Below are 13129 nucleotides of genomic sequence, written 5' to 3' on the forward strand. Positions count from 1 at the left end.
AACACAGTGATATTTATATCTAAGGTTATCATACCGCCAGAATCTTATACCGGCCCAGCCTACAATATATACAGTAATCGCAGAATAAATAAATATCACAATGTTAGATTTTTTAATTATCGTGCAGCCCTAATTTACATTTCTATTTTTTTTTTTAATGCCAAGTATTTTCTGTATTATTCTCACATATTTTATTTTATATAAAGGTCTGGCAGCTGAACTGCATGCGTACATTTCTTAGAGCATATAATAAGCTGACAACAGTACTGTATTAAAACCTTTACTTGCACATGGTACATCCAACAAAACAGATTCAGAATTAATGACAATAAAGCAAAAAGAAAGTTTTTTTTTCTCTTTCTCCACACTCCGTACAGTCAATCCTTTCCACCACTGCTGGAGACAGATTTAAAAACTAGACAAGAAAAATGAAGAGGGAAGGTTGAGGATAGGGGGAAAAGACCCCAAATAACATAACAGTTTACACTAATACATCAGGATACACAAAGATGTAAAGCATAAGAAAAGAGCAGTCAGAAAACATACTGAGAAGCAATATTTTTGTGTGTTTTTTTTTCTTTTGGTGGGAGTAAATTAAGAAAGCTCTTTCAAGTCCGTAATCTCTTAAAGACTCCCAAAAACAATCACCATTTTCATCAGCCCACCCACTTGAAAGTACAAAATCATCTATTATGTAGCCCTCCTTCAGCTGTACATCTATCCAACACATTCCTATATAAAGGAAATCGCACAAAAACATGTCCATGTCACATTTCACCACAAAACCAACAACAACAAAATATTTTTGACATAAGTTCACTTCAGTAATGCACTCCCACATTTAATTATTCATTCCAATTAATCTGAATAGTAATTTCCATTACTGTAGCTCAGCGATTTCAATTTGAATCAGGATAAATAAAAACACTTTGCATAAAAAGTGAAAATGTGCACCTAATGAGATTTTACTTTGCAGTGAAGTATGACTTGGACACATTCTTAAGGTGTTTACATGACAGCCCTGAGATAAAAAAAAGGAAATCTTTTTCATTCCACCCATTTTCAAAATGTTTCACTCCAGAAATACAACCCTTCACGTTGATCAATAGCTGGTGATGTCTCTTTAAGAAGAAACAATACACACCTGTCGAGTTCTCTAGTCCGCCACTGTTGTTTTAATTGTACATGCTACATGACATCACTGTTTTATTTTACACAGAGGCGACGAAAATGGCATCATGTGCAAAAATGTGCGCTTTGAAAACAGTTTCACACTCTCAAATGAGGGTTTGATTAAAGCAGTGGTGTCCAAACTCAGTCCTGGAGGGCCGGTGTCCAGCATATTTTAGTTCCAACCCTAATTAAACACACCTGAACCAGCTAATCAAGCTCTTTCTAGGTATACCAGAGTTCCAAGCAGGTGTGTTGAAGCTAAGCTATTCAAGACACCAGCCCTCCAGGATCGAGTTTGGACACCCCTGGATTAAAGGGATAGTTCACCTAAAAATTAAAATTGCCATTATTCATCCTTCACGTTTCACCTGCTAAACACAAACTAAGACAGTGAAGAATGTTGGAAACTTGTAGCCATTGAACTCCACAGTTTTTGATTTTATTACTATGAAGATCAACTGTGTTTAAAAAAAAAAAAACTCAAATGTTTAGAACCACCTAAATGAGAGTAAACGTTCATTTTTGGGTGGACTATCCCTTTAAATTACAGGTGCCCAAGGAGTTTGGCTCCAACTTGCTTCAACATAACTGCCAGGAAGTTTCTAGTACACCCGGTAAAACCGTGATTAGCTTCAAGTGTGTCTAATTGTGTTGAAGCTAAACTCTGCATGACACCGGCCCTCCAGGACTGACGGCTTTAAATGAATTGAAAAAAAAAATCGTTTTCATTTTTAGCCAACAGCGGTGTCATGTAAACACACGTTTTGTGTAATTCACCTGTGTGAACCCTCCTGACCTTCGCAAACGCTTCCCTCATATCTAACGCAGATCTGTCTTTACATATTCGCTGAAAAACCACAAACGAAGATCAAAGTCAATCAGCTCTCAGACTGTAACGTGCATAATAACCACTTCATTCTCAGGCGGAGATTCATTCAGTTTGCACTGTGCATATTTCAGAGCGCCACTTGGCTTCAAATACACACCCGGGAGGGCTTTTCCCCAACATGTGTGACAAATTGCAGCAACAAGGCCTTAAGAAAAAAATGCACCAACAGAACCCTCTGGATCTCTCTGTCTCTCAGCTGGGTATAAATAGTTGCATTAGGGGTTCTGTTTAGTGATCATCACAGTACACAGTCGACCAGTAGGGGTTAGTTAGGGGTCTCCCGTCGCACCTGTTTGGCAGTGCTGAATCAGTTCAGGTGCATTACGGATAACTGAAGCGTTACTGTCTGCTGTAACAAAACTGAAAATGGTACAAAAAAACCTGCGCAAGGCTTATATATATATATTGTTCATTTCAATGAATGCTTTGCAACCCTAAACTAATTGAGAACTGTTAAAATGTGAGATTATGAAAGAGTTGAGAGGGTGGGGGGATAAAACCTGGACCCCAAAAGAGCTTACAGCGTATGTTTTTAGTAATATGTAGTCAAGCGAAAGTCGATTATGGCAAAAAGCAATCAAGTAATAGGAGATTGGGGCCATTGCACTCCATTTCAAGGAAATACAGTGAAGCGTTTCACCACTTTTGTATGCATCTTTCACATAGACAGGACGCACATACACACACATACCCAAATACACCTACCCCCGTAGGCTGACTGACAACTCTGCCAACACTCGAGTCACCTACGTGAAAGCACAAGCATACAGTGCACAATCAAATGACCTTCCCGCTGTTCCGGTACTGAGCAGACCATCATCGCCAACTGAATTAGCCTCAATTCCTGGATTTATGAAAACTGGGTGGACAAGCATGCAAGAACTCTTTGAGGAGGCTAAACTACTGGGAAGCCAAATTTACTGGACCAGAGGTCAGTTGTTAATCACATTAAAAAGACCAGTGGCCCAACCGAAAACACATGAGGAACAAGTCACAAAGAGGAAGTCTGGATTCAGTCAAATGTCAATGGCTAGCATTACGGAAAACAGTAAAACCCATCAATCCTGTGAACCATCTTACATGATGTACTGCATGATTATACTGGAAAATTAAGCACCTTACAGATGTAAAAAAACACTTCAGATAGCAATATCTGCATATAGCTGGATACTACAATTGATCGTCATGTAGAAGATGGTGTATTAAACAAGAAATTGGCATATCAAATTCAAGCTTATTGAAGAAATTGCATATTTTCACCACAGCTGTGCGTGTCTATTTTGGTGTCAACATTTGTGTCCAAGCGTTGTCATTTTTAGCACCAAAACAGGTGAAACCACTCAATCCATTCTTCTCTATAAAACCTTTAAATACTAGAGTAATTGAGAGTATTTGATCTCAAGTCTCTGCCTAAAAGTACTTTGTTTTATATGCCCATTGGTTTCTGTGGCTTAAACCAATGTTCCCACCATCAACACTGGTGCATTTGCTGGATCTTGTTCAATGGCCTGAATTCTCTCCCTGATGCATGATCTCGATCATTCTCGCATAAATGCATAGATGTTGTGACGGATGCTGGTTTTGACACTTCGCCCTTTCGCACCAACTGCACAACTCCCACAGAGCCCTGCACCCTCATTTCCTGCTGAATAAGACAAAATGGCCGTAGTTTTGAAGGAGGCGACCTGAACAGATGGAATGCAGAAATACATTATCTAGAACTTTTCAGATAGTTTAACAAAAACCGTGCATCACAAACCAAATCAGATTATCCAAACAAAACCAACTTGCACACACACTTGTGCCACAAAAACTGTGTTTTAAGATTGGCTCAAAATATCAAACAGGTCTCGATAATCAAAGACGTCTGTGCCAATCAAACACCAATTTTCCGTGCAATCAGTCAACTTTGACAACAATCTGCAGACTGTCGTTCTAATTCAGCAACAAGCATCGACTCCTCTAGTCTAGACTGTAGATAACCCAAATTAGGCAAAGTCATGTAATGCATCCCCAGCCTTTACACCAAATCAAGATCACTTTTTGTGGTTTTAATACGCCAAAGTTAGTACCAGTTAATTCCAAAGGAGCCTGATGACAATCACAAACGAAAATAGGCCTGCTACACCGAAGACATGGAAAGGGCAAGAGTGGTTGGACATACTTCACAGCACACACACACGGTTTATAAATATTTGTCTACTGGGGGGTATGGTGTGGTTCCATGGTGTGGATTTGGTTCCCACTTGGTGACAGAAAAATGCATCAAAGGAAGGAACTTGTGGGAATAATGAAACGGCAAAGGTATAAGGTCCTCTAGACGGTACCGAAACCAATACCAACACATTTGCTCATTTAAAAACAACACAAAAATAACAAGGTCATCCCTCCTATTGCCACCAAAAAAGCAGGATTCTCCTGCGAGATTTAATCTGTGCCTTTAGGCCCTCCATGGATCATGATCAAAAACTCATGTCCAACAAAACCTCCATACATTTATTCACAAATGTAAAACCCCGGCCTGCATTTCATATGGGCCAGATGCAGCAGGCCAAGAATTTCCAATGCCTTTTATAAATTGGACTCATTTCATGAGTACAGTACAAAGTGGGATCTCAATGTAAAAATCCCAAAAATAGCATGTTAGCAGTTTTCCACAGTCAAACACAAAGGGTCAGGCCTGCCGCGACTTGATTCGTACCAGCCAAAAGGCTTGCCGGATTCTCACCCCAGTCACACATGCACTGTAAATTCAGCCGAAGGGCTGTCTAACTGCAGTGACCCCAAAAACAAAACAAAAGAAAAAAGTACAGTTCGTGCATTCAGAGTAACATAGAAACCAAAACGACACACTGAGATCTCTAGAATCAATACGAGAGTTCTAAAACTGGAAGCTGAAGTCTTTAAAACAAAGCTTTTGATTTAGACCCTCCAGGGAATTCGAAAAAATAAGATCTCTCTGGACAGCTCATACGGTGTAAAACGTTACATGGAAAACATCTCTTTTTTTTCAGACAGCTTAAGAGTCTTTTTTGTGGCTGTACTGGTTTGAAGGTGCGGCAGGGAGAATGTGGAGGAGAGGATTGTGGGGGGGGGGAGGTGTTATTGGGAAGTGAGACACAGTAAAGCCCCAGAGTCCAGGGGGTACTGCGATACCCTGGTGCAAACCGGATTGAATTGGATCGAGACTGGTCCAGGTTAGGTCAGCTGATGAGGCGCTTCAAGCATTTCCATTAAGAAGGTGTCGATTGGGGTGTCTCCAATCAGCTTGAAGAAGAACAGGTGCTCCAGGCACTTGAGGCCAATGGAGCGCAATGCTGGCAACCGGAGAAGAAGCTTTGCAAACCTGAAAACAGAGCGACATGTACAGAAACTGCATTCAGCTACAATAACAGCAGGACATTACAGTGAAACAGTAACAACTCACTTTCCACCACGATTTACCCTTTAAAAAGTATAATAGATTATTTCTTCTGTCATTCAGTTGCTACTGGGGTTATTTAATTATTTATATCAGCAGCTATATATTGGCTATATTAATGGCAACATATGTACTAAATATTCAATATATAATTTATAATCATAACCACTTCTAAATCATTTGTTGCATAACAAAAACATACAAATTACAATGAACTGGGGTTTCAGAAAGGAGAAAAATCATGTTGTGCACCTTCCCTGCTGGTCAGGATATCTCTGTTTACAATAGGCCTCCAGCGATGCATAGACCTTCTCTCTTAGTAACTCCACTTCACTTGGGCTTGACAATCCCTTTGCATCTGCATATAAAATAAAAAGCTGCCATCATGCATCATGAATACGCAAACATTTTGCAGATCAGCAAGAATCTTGTATAACAATAAAGTGGAATGTGAAAGCATAAGAACTTAAGACTTGTGGAATTGTAGTGTTTCACTTGTGTCTTGATCTAAATATAGACTCACATTTACATACTTATATAACACGCATATATAAGTATACAAGAATACGAGTAAAAAATTTGGTTGAACTTTGACTGCTGTAAAGTCTGTCATTAAATTCTTCATTTCAATGTCCAGACGAGGGGAACTAAATGATTCACATACTCCATAATTGTACTTCTCAAAGAGGGAGATTATGTTTCTGTTGCATTCGCATGACTACGGTTTGCTTAGTCAGGACATGTCATTTGGTTTAAAAATATTTTTTTGTTATTTAAGTTAAAATACTACAATACTAAAAGTACCAGATAAAATTACCTTTTAATTTGTGTAACTGGCCAAACATTGATTAAAAATATTTTAGTTTTAAAACAATAAATAAAAACAAAACCAATCAGTGATGCACCAAAATAAAAATTATATACAAAAATCAACAATTTAAGAAAAATCTGGCCTAAAATGACTTGAAATTAACCACTCTTAAAGTGTGTTAATGTTACATTTAATTACATGTAAAACATATTAAACAAATACAGTTCATTCAATAATCTATGAAACAAAAGCATTTTAGACAATATTGCAAAACACTGCGCTCTACATTTGTAATGTGCAGAAAATGGATGCTAAACAGAGCCAGCAGAGAAGTTATTTTAACATCTCTTTGTTCAGGTCAATGATTTTGGTCCGCAACTAAAAATAGCTGGTTTCAGCCAAAATGTTGACATGCAAATACTTTTAGCAGATCCCTAAAGCGAACTAGCACAATTCACACTCTCTTGCCTTCTTTACACAACAATCCTAATAGAATAAAACAAAAGACAACAGTCAATACACAAATATTCAAAGTTTATTTGTATAGCGCTTTTCCCAAAAATTATAGTTTCAAAACAGCTCCACAAAAAGTGTACATTATTGCATTCCAATTTAATTCTGAAAAGTTAAGGTTATTTCTAATTAACTAGTAACTATTAGCTTCATTTATTCATTCATTTTCCTTCGGCTTAATCTCCATTTCAGAGGCCGCCACAGCGGAATGAACCACCAATTATTCCAGCATGTGTTTTACGCAGTGCATGCCCTTTTAGCCACAAGCCAGTACTGGGAAATAACTAATAGCTTTTAACAGAATGTTATTATATATAAACATAGCTAACCTGCAGTTATACAGCATATAGGTGATGCCTATGTACATGTTGAATGAAGTGTATTTGTGTATTAACCTCTTAAGGCCCAAGGTGTTTTTTACATGCATTTTTGATTTCTTTTTGCCATTTGGGCTAATTGGAACCTAATTAGAATAAAACCTAAGTATATTCTTTTGATATGATGTATTTTCAGAGAAAATTATGTCCATATATGTGGACTTGTGGTCCAAATTTACATAAAACATTTTCCCCTAAAGTTCATGCATATATAACAGAAATTTTTTTGGAACATGTTTTGAGTATCAGAGAGTAAAAACAAAATTTTCCCCATTTTTTTACAGTTAAAAATAGTGTTTGGGACATTTCATATGCTGCAAAACAGTTGCAGGATGACACTGTATGTCTATAACAAAATATAAAACATAAGTATTTTAAATAGCCAGTTAAGAGCTAAAGTGTGCCGTCCACAGATGTGGCCTCTAAGGAGGTTAAGTGAATATGTTGTAGGAAATATACAAAAGCAAGGGTTTGGGGGGGATATAGATATTTTATAAAGGCTAACAAGAACAAATATGAGCTTAATATTTACAACAATGGGGTTCTGACCTGGGTTGAATAGGATGATGGCTCTGAGGCATCCCAGCTCCGTTTTATCCATCTGCATGTCCCTCATTTTGCTCACCAGCTCGGTCAGCACCCTGATGCCATTAAAACAGGGACAGGAAAGAGCGAGGGATGCCAAGCAGGAAGGGAACGTCAGGAGGAGGGATAAACAAAACACAGATGATTCACGTTAACATCTGAAATGCAACAAATCAGGCAACAGAAAAAGCTCAATGGAGCCGTTTTCAGAGCCACATTTCAAAATACACAAAATCAAAAAATAACACAACAGACTTCAGAATTTGTCTTAAAAGCAAAACAAAACAAGCAGAAATGCAAATGAAAAAATAAAAAACAAACAGCATGCCATGTAAAACATCAGTCATTCCTGTTAACACTGTGAGTACACGCAAGCAGACACACAGACAAGGTCAGTTTACCTGCCCCAAACAGCCCCAGACATATAACTATATCCAAAAATAAACTGTCTTAAGCTACAGGCTTTTCCTGACTGCTGCTGTTTTTTTGTTTTGTTTATGGCGTGTGGCGGAGTGTCATTACCTGTCGAATATGGCCCCAACCTCTGCATTGTGCGCACTCTCCCTGTGTGTTCAATCACAACGTGTTATTCAAATGTCATTACACATTTCACTGTTATATAATGTCTCCCCGCTCCAGAAAGGCCCAGGCAGAGACGTTAAAGACTCCACAATGTGTTGGCGGTAGGCCCAGTTCAAAGAGTAACAAGCTACAGGCTCTTGTTGAAAGGGGAAGGCAGACGGGCTCATGGGGCGGCAGCAGCGAAGCTTGAAAATGAGAATTCCCAGCACAGAACAAACACAACATAACATGAAGGGGAAAAAATATAAATAAAAATCAGGATCAAACATCAGGGCTCAACAATAACGATGGATGCTTTTAGAATTTATTCACGTAAATGCAACATTAATCTTTATTTTTGAGCAGTGTTTGAGCAGTGTTGTTTGCGAACTCTGGTGTAAATTTGTAAGTAATAATAATAATAAACAAATAAAATAAATTAAGCATCAGTTTTTCAATTATTTCCAGCAATGACAAAAATTCTAATTATTTTATTTATTTATTTATTTTTAAAAGGTAAAAAAAAAATTTACTTTTAAAAATATATTTTCATTTCAGATTTCTACCAGTGAAAATCTAGGAATAAAATAAGAATTTGTATTTTAATGCCATATCAATAGCATTAGCTGTAATCATGGCAACATCTAGTAAATATTTAATATATAATTTACAATCATGACTTTAATCATTCATTGTACAAAAAAAAAAAATACAAACAACACTGTTAAAAAAAAATCATAAAAGTCACTTCAATTTGATTAATAACAGTCAAAAATTTCTCCAGAATAGGGATGCCATGATTAACTGGTTTCTCTATTAACCGCGCTTTAACTCGTCAGGCTTAATCGTAAAGACTTATTAACACCGTGTTTCTGTACAAAACAATACTACTGCAACTTAGTTACGTGAACTGTGCGCTAGTTTGAAGTTCGGAGCTTGTACACAGAAACTAATACGCACACACACTGAATTAATGATAGCTGAGGTTATAAAAGTGCCGTAGGTGATTGTCTTCAGAAACTTTTTTTGTTGTGCTGGTTAAAAGTCTCTTCAGATTCCAATAGAACTAATTAAATTAAATGACCTAAATGTATTTATATGCATTTTAATATTCTGGATAAGGAAAATGCAAATTTGTGAATCTGTGCATCCAGTTCACTAAGATCCGCCAATTGTGCGTACAGACGAGAGAGCTTTTTAAAAACCTGAATCACTATTGGAGTTATTTTTGCAAGCTGGATGAAGGACGACACCATGGCTGAAGTATTTCTTTTAGACAGGTAATGTTCTGTTTTAAAACTATTTTAATCTCGCAAAGCTTAAATAGATTGTTTTGTTTTACGAATGGATGAAATGCACAGAAGTGTTGTTCAGCAACTGACATCTTCCAGCAAAAGATTGATGTGACTATTTTCAGTTTCATAAGGTCATTTTACAGCATTGATAATGTAGATTTTTTATTTAGTTTAACAACAAAACATCAGTAACTATGGCTATTTTGCCTAGCCGGCTTTACTGAGGTAAAGTTGGTTTCATACTCATATTGGTTGATTTTGCTTCCTGTATTGTTCACCATGCTACTCTGAATATTTGGTGTAAAGTAGCATGAAAGTATGGCTTAGTAATAAATGTAAATCCAGCACACCGTCAGCCAACCACTAAGCATCACTTTAGGACAAATAGTGTGACAGAGTGAGACCAGTGATGTCCTATACATAACACAGTTTTCCATTCAGAATCATAGTATTATAAAATACTATAAAGTTTTCTAACTAACGAATGACATGATCTAGTGGGTTGGCTACTGTCATCTTTAAGGTGCGCGTTCATGATTTCAGGAGGTGTGGCTTTGGAGGCAGGTAAGGGACTGTGTTTAGATATACTACAGTTATGTTTTTGGCATCTTTAACTAAGGGCCATTCAAATATTGCATGTTTTGCGCAAGCAAATTTGTTTATTCTAATGGAGGCTATTAGGATCGACATGCACGTAGCGTGCGAGCGGCGCAACATGCTTACGCTTTCCAGGCGCACCTAGTTCAAAGAATGCCGTAAACGCACCACGAGTCGTGGGACAAGAACTGGAAAAATACTAAATGAAAAATAATAAACAATTTTGTAATATAGTTGATCAAAAGACAAAGGCAAAGACAGCAGCCTTTGACTTAATTTGTTCTCTTTAAAAGGGAAATACTTAGCTAATATGTAGCTTAGATTAACATAAGACAAATACAGATTTTTCAATTAATTCCCTCAAGTCTAAAGACAAAGGGAATATTGTTTGTTTTATTATTATTTTGTGCTGTATTATTTGGCTACTAAGCAGCAATAAAATCACTTTTAGATACAAGTTTTCAGGTGATTATCTAAACTAGTGGTGTTTTTAAATGAATGAATGCATAATAACCCTGATAACCATGATTATTCCTATAATCGGACAACCTAAATCTACAATCGTTGCATCCCTAGTCTTGAAGAACCATTTTTAAACATTTCCCTTAAAATAAATTTAAATCATTATGGTTGAGCCCTGTTAAAAAAAATATATACTATTGAGGAAAATAACTGCTCATTCATGTTATTCATTTATGCATCATTGCTTTAGACTATAATATTAAGCAGATTATTAAAATAAAAGCACATAATATGATTCTGAAGACATAACAGATTTTGCACAGAAGGTTAAACAGCATCTAAAGCATGGGCTGATAAAGCAAAGCAGAAAGCATTTGCAAACACACACGCGCACACACACATCACATGGCACCAACAGGATGACAATGAAGCGCTGCAAAACTCAGGTGAGATGGACAGTGAAGCACAAGCACGGGGAGGAGGCTCATTTCTGAAGCAGAGACATTATGACAAGATGAATGGCAACGAAAGACAACTTCATATATGAACATCACAACAAACTGTAGCACAGAACATCTAGAATGAGCTCATTTTACAAAATAAAACAACAGCCTGTAGCTCATTATTCCTGGATTTGCATGAGACAAAGTCCGGAAGTCTTGGGAGAAATGTATTAAATTTGTTCCTTGAAATAAAGAGCTGCTGTGAGAAACAACCAGCAGACTAAGAGTGACGTAACAAGCGTGCACTCCATTAATCATGTAAATGAGAGTGTGTGTTGAGACTATAAGCAGAGGAGAGCACCGGTGCACATATGAAGTGTTTGCATGTGCGTGTGTGTTTTGTCTGTTTGTGCAGTTTCATTCTGTGCAGTATACAGCAGCGTCAAGACGGCAGGCTGTCGGGAAGTTTTTTTTTTGTCATGACACAGGAAAATCCAACCACCTTTGCAGGCTTAAATGTGTCAAAGCAAGAATCAATGCTAGTAAGATTCAGGAGCACCACAAATCAGGGTATGACGGACGATTAATGGCCTAATCCTTTTCCAGACATAAGCATAGCAGGTGACATGCAGATCTGTACACAACTCTAATGAGGAATAGCTAAAGACACATCAATAACTGATATTTGGACTCCACCAAAATAAAAATGTGATCATGTGCTACCATTCAAAAGCCTGAGGTCAAAAAGAAAATTCTGATAAAAATGAGTATTTATTAATCAAGAATGCATTAAACTGATCAAAAGAGCCAGTTAATACAAATAAAGTGTTGTCTTTTGAATGTAGGGCTGGGCGATAAAAACGGTATCTGTATTTTTTGACCGAACACCAATGTCAGATAAGATAAAAAAAATAGTTTGGTATTAAGTTTGGGTATGTAGCGCTATAGTTTTATTAAATTGTGGCTGTTGAGCGCGCGTCTTGGAAAAAATGTCAGTAGGTTTAGGGTGTAACTTTATTTCAATTCGAGGCACGTGACTTGCACGCACAAATAGGAAACGACGCGCACGAGGCGCGCTCGGATTTTCAGGCAACTTGCACCTAATTGAAAACAGTTAAACTTTTCAGAATGCCGAGAGCGCACCACAATTTATTAATTTACACTTTGTATGGAATATCCACATTACAGTAGTAACCTCAGACAAACACAGAGCACCCAAATGCTGCAGTGCTTTTTTATTTTCTCTATAAGTAAAAACTTGTATCGGAACTGTAGCAATGGTTTGTCTGTTTGTCATCTGCTGAGAAAACGGTTGATGGTCACCTAGTTACGAGAGACGGTGAAAAATGGTGAAGGTATTTGCGCGCTTGTGCTTTTCACTTGCGAGTTTTGGGTTTTGTCAAGGGCACTTCAGGTCAAAATAACATGATAAATTGACAAGTGTCATGACAAGCAGCATGGAGACAGTAAATAGAAAAGGATGTAAGGATGTTACCAGAATGGCTTTTTGGTTTCTTTTCTTGTGCATCCCAGTCACTAAAAATTGTAGCATACGGGGTAATAAAGACTTCAACTTCACAATTTGTAATGTAGCAATATGTATTTTAGAATAATGATGGTTGGTTTATTTACTTGAAAGCTCAGATTTGATTATCATAATTTGTTTTGTTTATAGAGTTTGAGGTTTAACGTATCATTAATACTGACATCTTACAGATGTTGATCTACCTTAAAGTTTGCTTTGATTGTTTAGCATTTACAATTTACCATAGCACACATTTTTTAACATTTTATTTATCAAGTCTCTTTAACACTTATGTTTATTTTATAAGACATACGTGATGAGATTTTTTTGTTTGTTTTTTAAAAATTATTATTTTAATAGTTTATAAAAATATTTAAACTATTATTATATTTATAATAATACTTTAACTATTATAACTATAAAGTGGTTAAATAAAAGAAAAACTTAACATTCTTAAATGTACTTAATAAAATAAAA

General features: G+C 36.8%; 1 protein-coding gene across 16 annotated transcripts in view; it reads right to left on the reverse strand.

The window, feature by feature from the left end:
* Positions 1-266: 266 nt before the first annotated feature.
* The window catches only part of rxrba (retinoid x receptor, beta a), a 28184-nt gene continuing 15321 nt past the window's right edge, over positions 267-13129 (reverse strand). For 8 of the 16 annotated variants that reach the window (XM_005159411.4, XM_005159410.4, NM_001423448.1 and 5 more), the window contains 4 exons: positions 8292-8333; positions 7734-7825; positions 5736-5841; positions 267-5408 (listed from right to left, as the gene is read on the reverse strand). In XM_005159411.4, the coding sequence (XP_005159468.1) occupies positions 5261-5408; positions 5736-5841; positions 7734-7825; positions 8292-8333 (388 nt within the window). In that variant the 3' untranslated portion in view covers positions 267-5260. The remainder of the gene's footprint in view (positions 5409-5735; positions 5842-7733; positions 7826-8291; positions 8334-13129) is intronic. The other 8 variants (XM_005159412.4, XM_073930508.1, XM_009294025.3 and 5 more) reach the window with 1 other exon arrangement.

The sequence above is a fragment of the Danio rerio genome, chromosome 19 (genome assembly GCF_049306965.1).
Source record: "Danio rerio strain Tuebingen ecotype United States chromosome 19, GRCz12tu, whole genome shotgun sequence".
Classification (NCBI taxonomy): Eukaryota; Metazoa; Chordata; class Actinopteri; order Cypriniformes; family Danionidae; genus Danio; species Danio rerio.